This window comes from Mycetomoellerius zeteki, unplaced genomic scaffold (assembly GCF_001594055.1).
Source record: "Mycetomoellerius zeteki isolate Tzet28-1 unplaced genomic scaffold, Tzet1.0 scaffold35, whole genome shotgun sequence".
NCBI lineage: Eukaryota > Metazoa > Arthropoda > Insecta > Hymenoptera > Formicidae > Mycetomoellerius > Mycetomoellerius zeteki.
The window spans coordinates 2,554,998-2,566,600 of NW_017257338.1; the positions used below are offsets into that span (position 1 = coordinate 2,554,998).

Below are 11,603 nucleotides of genomic sequence, written 5' to 3' on the forward strand. Positions count from 1 at the left end.
GATATATATATTTTATTCGTTATTATTTCTGATGAATATCATGTATATTACAGCACCAGAGAAAACTATTGTAAACAGACTGTAAAGCTGAACTGGCACCACGAGTAGCTTCAGAGCTCCTCGAGCTGATAAGTTCTACAAAATCTTGAGAACATTGTGGAGGGTAGCCGTTCGTTCTTCGCATCGGGAATAGGTATCAAGGTACATTCAGTATCGCGCGTTGTGATCAATAAAAATAGTGTAATCTGTGACTGGTCTGTGACTATAGATCGATGTGATGATCCAAGGGAAAAAGGACGGTCGGATAAAGATTCTTGGGGATGAATATGATGAAGGGATTAGGAATGGGGAATGGTGATACTCCGGGAAGAATTCTGGATACTTATGCCACCAGATAGACGTCACCGCCTGAAAATGCGAATTGTCGAACTCCCCGTGGTGCCACGATCTTCATTTGGCAGATTGAAGGCGGAGACTCGCACCGTTACATTTGGTACCGCGAACCAGCTCGTCTACGTAACCGGCCTGTATTCGGAAGTTCGTCTCATTCGAGTTCATAGTCGCGGTCATGAATTTTTGGAACGACGATGTGAGAATCCACAACTCTTGACGGCCGTTTTTTGCGGTGATGACCTGCAATGAGGACGGTTACGATATTGATTATGGAATAAAGTGCGAAAAGATCGTAAAGAAGAATGATTTCTCAATATTTTTAAGCAAAAGTAAAATTCGATACAACTAAATGCACTATCAAAGTTGCAGTAGAATTATGAACAATCGAGTATGTAATTTGTACTATCTTTAAAAGTCCGAACGTCATTGTAATTGCAGTATATTCTATTCTTTTTTTATTAAAAAGTTTTTAATATTATTACTTTTATCTTCACACTGAATATCGTATTTTATTATATTATTTTTTTTAAACAAAAATTATTAAAAAATTCTAATACATATTTAATAATATATATTAAAGAATTCTGTTAGAATAAGCTGTCATCGTACTTTCATTCCAGACGGAAATTGCAGCGTATCGGGATTAACGATAATGACTTCGTTATTAGTACCACCGTACTCGGGATGAGTGATACTGTTCCAACATCCTAATGCGAGATCTGACAGAAGACCGAAGAAAAGAATTCCATTCTGATCCATGGTTTGAGCGGCAGACTGTGATGACCTTTCCATAGCGAATGGACGGAAAGACCTTGCTGCAGCGTCGGAGTGCTCTTGAAAGAGGCTATAATTCCTAGATAATAATGAATGTCCGATTATAACATGATATTTATCGAAGTACTCTTTGACGAAAAAGACAGGAATTAATATATTATATAACAAAGAGGAATTTATATAAAAACGTTTATTATTTTTGTTATTTATTAATTTATTATCTTTATTGTTCTTTATTGACTATTAATTAGCTGTGAACATCTACGAGATTTAAATAAAGTTAAATTTATAGAAAAATTAATTTAAAATTTTTGTTAAAAACAAAGCATTTTGTTAAAATATAATCGTTAGATTTTATGTTTATTTTTTCCATAAGTATACAAGGTATCCCATAATTCCTCTAATATTTTGTCCTCTATTTTGTAATTTTCGCAATAGGTAACAAGATATTAATTACTAAAAATTGCCGAATATTAGTCTTCAATAATTTTTTTTTCAAATAATATCGATTTTACAAAAAAAACTGCAAGAGAAAAATTATTTATTTTCTTCTCATAGAACTCTAAGAATTTTTTCAGAATTTTTTATCAACTTTTTGGTACTGCATTTTCTTATTTTTATCATCATGAGAAAATATGGTATTAAAAAATTCTGAAAAAATTCTCAGAACTTTATGAGAAGAACATAAACAATTTTTGTCTCTTACAGTTTTTCTGTAAAGTTGATAGTATTTGAGAAAAAAATTATTGAATACCAATATTCGGCCATTTTTAGTAATTAATATCTTGTTAACTATTATATCACGAAAATTACGAAATGGCCAGGAGGACTTTGGTAGGAAATGGTAGAGGACTTTTCGACTCGGTTTAATCCGCTCTACCTGTCCACGAGCGTTGTCAGGTGAATTACGGGAGACTCTGTATATCTGATAAAATGAGTCATATGTAATATAATACACAAAACGTATCTCAGATATTTTACGTATTTAAAATAAAAATCGCAGCAACGAATAATTTGTTATAATTCTTTTGCAACTAAATAAATGTTTAGTCATCCTTTCTTACCTGATAGTAGAAGTGGGTACCCAACTTTCGACTTTGCTGGCCAAAGAGTGGAAGTATAAAATCCTGTCGCCATCTTGCTTCATGGGACTCAAGGCAAGTCCCAAAATACCATCCATGAGATCGAACGTATCTCCCTTGACGTGAAACGTTCCATGGGCTGGATATGGATAAAACAAATTGTTGGTGATCCTCCAGGAGCGGGCGTTGCGATGATCGTAGACGAGCAATCCGTATCCAGTCACGTCGGCGATGTAGACGAACGTGTTTTGACATTTGTCGTCACTATTGCGGATATCGACTGCGAGAGTCACAAACAGGGAATTATCCATGAATTGTTCTTTTGGAAACTTGTATTGACTCAGGACTTTATTTGTTCGCAGCGAAAACGACAATAATTGAGGACGACAGATCTGCCGCTCTTCGAGTTTGCCCGTGTCGATAACCCACAACCTGTCGCACGAATCCACCTGTGATCATATCTTTGTCTGTAGTCGATATTTTTTTTAATTATATTTTTTAATAAGAATGTACAATCGTTGATCCGTAAAAAAATTATTTTATCAGAGAAAAATTTCCGCGCTACAAAATAATAATTAGCATTTTAATATATTATTTAAAATCAGAATAACATAATAATTATTAAATTTTAAAGTTAAATAACCGTTATATGTAATTTTTACGATATTTTTAATATTATATTAAAAAAATAAAATTAGTTTTTTTTCATAATATAAGGTAAGTATATCAGTTAATGAACAATTAGTAGACATGACCCAATTCGTTGGACAAAGTGGTACGAAATTTGAAATGTTAAATTTTTAATGATTGTATACTCTAAATAAATTTGTTGTTTATAAAAATTGTGAATAATGAATTGAATAATGAATTTATTTAGAATTATACATATCATTGAAAGAGAGAGCTTAATATTTTAAATGTTTTATCACTTTGTGCAACAATTGGTTCATGTCCACTAACTGGTACAATTATTTTACATGGATTATTTAATTATTCAGATATGTGTGCCTTGCATTTTAATTAAATTAAATTCTTGTTTCAATTTTTTAATTCTTCTGAATTAATTTGTAATTAACTTTTTTTAAATATAAATTAATAATTCTTAATTTACCACACGTTTTTAATAATCATAAGTCAACATATTATAATTTAATTTATAATATTTTTAAATCTTCCTTATTATAAGTGCTTTCGATGTAAATTTCAACAAATAGTTCTAATTTATTTTCACTTTGGAAAAGATAACATATTTTTCTTGGTTCTCTATTTCATAAATTCTACACGTGCATTCATGATTAGTGTAAAAACGTATGTTGTCGTAAATTAAACAAACGCGAGGCATGATGATAACGTAAAAGATAATTTATATGCACATTGTTCTTACAGCGTTCTTTCTCGTAGAAAGCTTTTTTAAATAAACGTATATTATGCATTTCTACACGCGCGACGCGGATATTTCATATCACAGAATAATTTTTATGCGAATTATTATAATATTTAGATAAAAATACTTTCTCACCAAAAAATCATAAAACTTGTTATAAGATTATTTTTATATTTATATTCAAATTTTTTCAGAATTGTTTCTTGAAAAATATATTATTATATTATTCTAATAGAAAAGATTTATATTCCATATTCTTCATTTATGAAATATTAAATATAATATTTTATTTATCAATGATATTTTTTTGTTAAATAGAACCAGCTGTGATATCAAAATGATATAATTATGTAATGAGTGTCTGTGTTATCCAAACTTATATATTTTAGCCTTATACGACCAGGAATATCAGTAAAGAGCATTTTGTTTCAGATCGCATTGAATACATAATAACGTAATGATAAGGTAAATTTATCGCACTGGTGGGCGCTATAATCTCATCGTAAAGAAGATATCCAAAAGCATGCTTCCGGCATTATTGTGGTCAGTGTTAGCAATTACGATATCACGTAAATTACGATAATTTATATTGCGTCTTTTATAAGAATTTCCGTGTGTGCGCCACACGTTCGATTTGTTATTTGAGTTTCTCGAATAATAATGAAGGCGTTAATTCCATAACGTCACACGATATATGTTTATTTCTAAATGAGCGAGGTGCGATTTCCGATAATATGTCGGAAAGAAAAGGAAAAATATTTCTAACTTTAAGATTTTTTACGTCCGATTGCGTCAGTGATCGTAAATAAAGTAATTTCGTAAATTACCAATTTTTTTCAGATTATAATTGTACCCAACTACCCATATCGCGAAAATCAAATAAAATTCATTTAATAACAAGTAGTGTTAAGTTACTGTATATTGATAATTTCAATCTTGTTAAAAACTGTCGCAGGATCAATTAATGCGAAGTTATTGATTACGATACGATATGTTTTTAAATTGCGTCAACGACAGGTTAATTATTGATCCAATTTACAAATCAAGTTTTCATATTATTACCTGCACTCTAAACACACTGGTAATTGCATCACAATGTCCCAATCTGTTCCATTCCCAACTTGGATAAGGTGCAATTATTGGATTTCCCTCAGGAGAAACATCATTCGTCACGTAACCGAGGGTGACCGGAACCCCGTTTTGAAACCTTGGTATCGTGATGAAGACTAGGGATCCATGTTTAGCTATATATTCATTAAACTAATTATTAACTATTAAGGGAGACGATTAAAACTCGCTAAATTGTCACATTATTCATAAGGCTAATCTAATCAAGCAAGCATGAACTGAAAAGATTGTAATTGATATCCAATTTAGTTTTGTTACAGAATTATTCATGTAATATCTGTATTAGAGACTAAACTATTAATCTTCTATTCGTAAGAGATACGCACATTAATTTTATTAAATATATTTTCTACATTCTTTGAAACATTTGTTTAAGAATAATAACTACCTACATTTTTTGAGAATAATTATATTAAAAGATTGCACAATAATTTTACAAGTTACACAGAATTTGTATTTATATAAATATAATTCTTTTTACTTTCTGATTCAGACCAGGGTTAGTAAAGACTAATGGTTTTGTTTTTTTTTAGAATAAAATATATTGTGTTTCTTCTTAAATATGTTTTTAATGCTTCAAATATGCTTTAAACAGTTACTATAAAAAAACATGTTTAAAACATATTAAAAACATCAACTAAGCATGTTTTAAACTATTTAAAACACGTTTAAAACATGTTTTTTTACCAACCCTGACTCAGACAGATTAATTACCTGTCAAGGCGATTCAATGGCAAATTATAAGGTTTAACAATATGAAAATTGTTATTCTTACTTATGATAATTAAAGTCAAGCAAAAATTATATAAAAATGTTCGTTGCTCAAGAAGTTTTGTTGCTTAAAACACATAAATTATGAAGCAATGTTACATATATTCTAGCACGAACTATTAAATCATAATCGATCAATTACGAGATAATGATTAAATCTCTCTTTATTGTAATTTATTTAAATAATATAATTCGCTAATTTTACTAATTGACTCGATTTCATAAAATGAGAGAATAACGATTATCGAGCAACAATAAGAGCTTTAAAATCTCTTACAATTATGTAGCTTATAATTTTTTAATTTTAAAATTTTATCAAGAAGTAACGAAAATTAAATTAATAATGGAATATATTTAACAGTATTGTTAAATGATTTGGAACAATTTCTATTTAGAATAATATAAAAATTGTTTCAAACCTTTGTGGTAGAAATCCACGTCAATCGGTACCGGTGCTCCAGGAATAAAACTGCCTTCTCGTATAGCATTTTCTCTTGCATACTCATTTGGAAAAGCAAATTCTAAAGCCTTCCAAGAATATATACCCTTCAATTTCTCAATACTTGCGCATCCTTTCAAAAGCAGGAACGGTATAACGAAACGGTGCAATAACTGGATCAAGCCTCGGATTGGTAAAAGTTTCATTATAAATCTGTGAACAAAATAAATCAATTATTTAAAAAAAATATCAGAAAGAATAATGTTTGATTTATGATAATTTTTTTTATTTTTTCCTTAAATATATTTATTAATATTTATTAATGTACATATTTTGACATAACCTAGTATGGTGTTTTTAAACATATTATTTATTTGTAAATATTTTTTCTTGCCAAAATTTTCATAAAATGTTATGTAACGTATTAATTATATAATTAATTAAAAAGTTCATGTATCTCACATATAAGACGGTGCGTCGTTACAGTTTAAAACAAGAGAATTAATTGAGAATTAATAAATGTCAAATGTTGAACGTGTTTTATATGTACTCCAAGTATGTGCGATTGGTTTTATAAATTAGTTGTTATTGCACTTTCTAACCTTATAGACTTTTACTGCAGAAATTGCATGATAAAATTTGACAAAGAAAATAAAAGTAATTAACAATAATAACAATAGGGTATTGAACCACAAAACGCACGATTTCAGTGGCGAATTACATTATAATTTAAATTACAAAAGTATAAACGTTTCGGTCTATATTAGATTATCTTCAGTATAATATAAGTTAGATATTAAAATTAAGATTAAGAACATCAATAAGACATATAATAAGTTACAAAACAACAAGTTATTACGAAGATTGAGGAATGGAAAATTGATCGTTATGCGCTGAATATAATACAACATGAAATGATATAATATCTTCGTTACATCTAAATTCGGAAGTCATCTTATTAATATAAAAAAATGAAGATATTCCTGTCAATTGAGAAACTTGAAACTACTCTTGCTGATAGAGTGACATTCTTTATCGGAGTCAAAGACGAATTTGACTGATGCGAAAGTTTCCAAGCTCTAATTATGAATATTATTTTATTATTATTCTAATTCTTGTTTAGTGTAAAAAAAAACAAAAAAATTACTTGCATCAGAACAAACCATGTGAGTTATATAGTTACTGTTAATCTGGATGTCATGCTCGCTTAAATCCCAAATACTTTTGTGGGAGCGCAGCCCCACAATGTCAGGTAAAGCGAACAGAATATCGTCCACATATCGGAAATATATTGGAATATTAACATTAATATTAGCAAGATATTTTCAAACGAGCATTAAAAATAGATGGAATTCGATATCAAAAAATACAAAGATTCCTTTTTGAATGCCATCTCGCTAATTGTTAATTCAACATATTTCAAATTTGACAATCAATACTTCAAACAGATTTTTGGCATGCCAATGGGATCTCCTTTATCTCCAATTCTGGCGGATATTATCATTCAAGAGTCATTTGGAGACAACTATTCTTGCTAATATTAATGTTAATATTCCAATATATTTCCGATATATGGATCATGTTCTGCTCGCTTTATTTGACTCTAATAGATTCTATTCTTGATTTTTCAATTTTATTTATTGTACGGGATATATGTAATTAGAGATAATGTTAATCTTATAAATTCTGCCATAGATTTTGAACATTTTATAACTTAAATAAAGTAAAGATTAATTTCCCTAATTATTATTGGCAAACAGAAATACTTATTAAAAAGATAATTTAGAGAAAGTGACGCTTTCTTGTATGAAATCTTTATAAATGCCTATACATTTACATAACCTTTTGATAAACGTTTCTTACCTCTTTGATGTTATACGGCTTTATCTTCAGTGATGAATTTAATGATCTTTTGACGCTTCTTCTAACCTTGGCACTCAGTAATAACACGACATGATTTTACACGTGTTTCTTCGTTTTCAAATTCGACGGAGTATTGACTTGCAACGACGTTCTTGTCCGTTCTTTCGTAAATAAGAGTATCGTTAAAGAGATAGCCGGTCTTTTTTCCTTTTTTCCTCAGCACTTTCACTGTCACGGATAGAGAAGTCCGGAGGCGGTTGTTATACTCGCTAGCGTTAACTATAAATATTGAACGAAATGCTTTTCTCTCTCTTATTTTTCTCCTTTTCCGGGTGTCAATACTCCAATTTTATGATCATCGATAAGATCAAGATACCTTTTTTTAATCTTCTCGTAGTTTTATCTTTTTTTAAAATATCCTCAATATTTGTTGTATATTACAACAGAAAACTCGATTGTAATGAACGCGACACTCTCCAGCGTCACTCTATTCGTGATTCACGCGAATAATGAATTATTCAATGTTATCTTAATGTGAACAATAATTCGAGAGGACAGATGTCCTGGCCTCACGCTCTGGACTACGAGACGATCGAGGGACGACTGCGAGATTTCTTAAAGCGGCGACTTTTCACGCGTTCGCGTCCGAACATCTCCGCTCCATCGGAACAGAAACGTCAAAGGGAGGTGGTTGCAGTTTGTTATATCGAAGATAAGATTGTCGTTTGAGGTCATGGTACGCAAGTGAAGTGTATATAAGTATTTTGCTTCTGCATAAATAACGCACGCGAGTGGGAAAATCGACAAACCTGCAGTGATGAAAGCAGCTGAGCCCGTATCTTTGAAGAGGAAGAAAAAATGGAGTGACCCTGTTGCGTACGTAAGTATTTTTTTAACGTCATGCTGCAATATATTATTACTTGCTAATTGCGATGAAAAGTCGCTTGAAATGATTATTAACTATGATTTGCAATTTAAAAACAACTTTTCAACTCTGTGCAAACATAAAAGCATTTATTTTAATTCTGGTTTTGTCATAATTTCAAATTTATTCACAAATGATTTATGTAAAAACTATCACGAGATATACATATATATACCGATAGATGTTGCATTTTGATTTAAAAATTGAATAAATATCTCATTAATTTTAAAATATTTTTTTGGACATATATCGGCATCCGTAATCACGTCCATTAACGACAGTTCCTTGTTTCCCTGGCTACTTTTCCGACAGTTCCAAATATAGATCGTCCCTGTCTTACAGCCATACTTTTGTACCGACTGTTTTGTAAAACTATTGTTGTTATCTCACGTATCTCTAATATTTAATATAAAAGCGGATAAAAACAAATTTTATTTTAGAGCACAGTTTTGAAATTTTATAAAAAGAAAATAAACTTGTATTATCAAATATTTGTGCAATTTTATATATAATATATAATATGCATTTGTATATCAACATAAAACCTTGTTATTAATAGATATAATATTACATGACCGCCGACATTTTAGAAGTTCAATGTGTCATTCAACTGGTGCTTTATAAAAATTGCGGCTTTTCACCGTAGAGATATTATTTTGATTCCGCTTAATTATTATCTCGTTTTATTATCACTTGTTCTACCAATATTTTAACAAGTTTAAGCAGAAAGGACGATGAAGCAAACGGGTGATGTCACCTGAGTAAATGGAATTTTATTCTGCATAATTTTCTTTCTGGTATAACTTGTTAGCGTTTTTTGAAATCAATAGGGAAGTGTATGTACAAAAGCTATTTGCATACACAATAGATATTTATATGTGCGCATATTTTGCGTCTTGGTCATTTCCATTCAACTTATTCGTCATTATAGAGATTCTAACGCGTAATTATAATGACGTAACAATCATTCCATTTCTCAATAAAATGAATGTAATCTTCAACTTCAAGCCAAAATAAAATGACGCATTTGAAATAATGAAATAATGAATGACTAGTTATGTTTTATCATGTGCATATATGTATTCAGATAGCCATAATTGCGTGTAAAGTACATTAAAAATTAATTAATTAGTTAATATTTTAGATACGTACAGAAAGCGAGTTATTTAATCCAGTATACTAATAGAAATTATATTAGCAAATATATATAATGATATATTTTAATAATCTCATTTTAATATTTTTACAGATAGGAGAAGAAAGTCGATTTATAAAAGAAAAAAATATATTTGTGTTCCATTTTCAAATATAATGTCTCCTTGAATGATAAAGCAATTCCGCTTGCCTCTCACAAAAACAATTCCAATCAATTTCAAAGCATCAGTAAAAAATTTTATTGTTGTTCTTAATAGCTAAGAGGAAACAGTTTGAAACACTTTACGTGGATCTTGTATATAATTAGTTGTAAAATTATACTAATATGTAATTGTAAAATTATTAGTATATGTAAAATTATTAGTAGATGTAAAATTATTAGTATATGTAAAATTAATATATGCAACTAATTGTTAAATTATAATAATATATAGTATGTAATTACATCTAAATACATAGATGCAAATATCAATATAATTTATTTAGCAAATAAATGGCAGCAAGATACGTATTTTATTAATTTAACGAAGTATCTGCGTTTTATAAAAGTATACTGAAAAATATCTGATTAATCACATATTGCGTATGTAACAGGACACGACCTTTTGAGAGCATAACTTTCACTACATTTGCAGGTAATAGATGTTATATTTGTTAATTACTTATAATGTCTCGTTAGTCATTTACTTATTACTTGACATTCAATTTATAAGTCGTCATATTTAATTATAATTTATTTGAAGAAACAGGTTCGGTGCCTTCCTTTTTATAAGAAAATTGAATGTAAATTTGATGTGTTAGACAAATCTATATGTTTATTTCTCATAATTTTATTTTATGTTTCTTTGAGTCATTTTACTTGACGTTTTATCATTAATTGTGACAATTAATTTAGGTATAAATATGTTCATTCTCATTGACAAATTAATTTTAAAATAAAAATGTTTATTGAAAACCATATTATTTATAAATTTAAAAAAATTGAAAATATTATTAAGATATTACAAAACATCACAAAATATCAATGAAAGTAAATTAAGCATATTGATTATTAGGTTGCAATTATGAAAGAATGCGAATACCGATTACGTACAGAAAAATTTGCAAACTTGGCAATATTGAATTAAACCTAGTTTTCCGATGAATTCTCAAGCAATTCTTAAGTAAGAAAATCTTGAATAAGATTAGAGTATTTTAATGAATTTTATGTGAAGTTAATATAAAATTATAACTTGAATAACACACACACATACTTGCGTGGCTCATAACCCTTTTATCTTCCAAATTTTAATTCATTGAGTCTTTATTATATTATATTTTATTAATATAAAAATGTTTTAAATACATTTGGTATAAAAGATGTTTTCTACCTTTCTCAAAATATTAAAGCATATAAAATGCATATAAAACATATAAAATATTAAAGCATAAAATGTTTTAAAGGATCATTTTCTGTAAATAATAAATTAAAATAACTTAAAATGTTTATGATTTTGATAATTGTATCAAATTAATATTATTGCAATAATTGAAAATATTAAAATTTTTTTATATAGAATTCTTAAATTGAAAATATCTTAACGAAAAGTGAAAAATTTAGTAAATAAATGTACAAATTTTGTATATAAATATATATTCACACATACACACACACACACACATATATATATATATATATAGCATGTTATC

At 28.7% G+C, this 11,603-nt stretch overlaps 1 protein-coding gene across 2 annotated transcripts; it reads right to left on the bottom strand.

The window, feature by feature from the left end:
* On the bottom strand, positions 1 to 8,349 carry LOC108725556 (protein yellow). Of its 2 annotated transcripts, none has more exons than XM_018452645.1 (6): positions 7,835 to 8,349; positions 5,952 to 6,184; positions 4,696 to 4,859; positions 2,232 to 2,698; positions 1,003 to 1,246; positions 1 to 633 (listed from the first exon to the last, which is right to left on the bottom strand). In XM_018452645.1, the coding sequence occupies exons 2-6, from the start codon at positions 6,175 to 6,177 to the stop codon at positions 451 to 453; spliced, it is 1,284 nt and encodes a 427-aa protein (XP_018308147.1). In that variant the 5' UTR covers positions 6,178 to 6,184; positions 7,835 to 8,349; the 3' UTR covers positions 1 to 450. The 2 variants fall into 2 exon arrangements, with proteins under 2 accessions (XP_018308147.1, XP_018308146.1); XM_018452644.1 differs by having other exon boundaries at positions 4,696 to 4,877.
* Between the last annotated feature and the right edge of the window lie 3,254 nt (positions 8,350 to 11,603).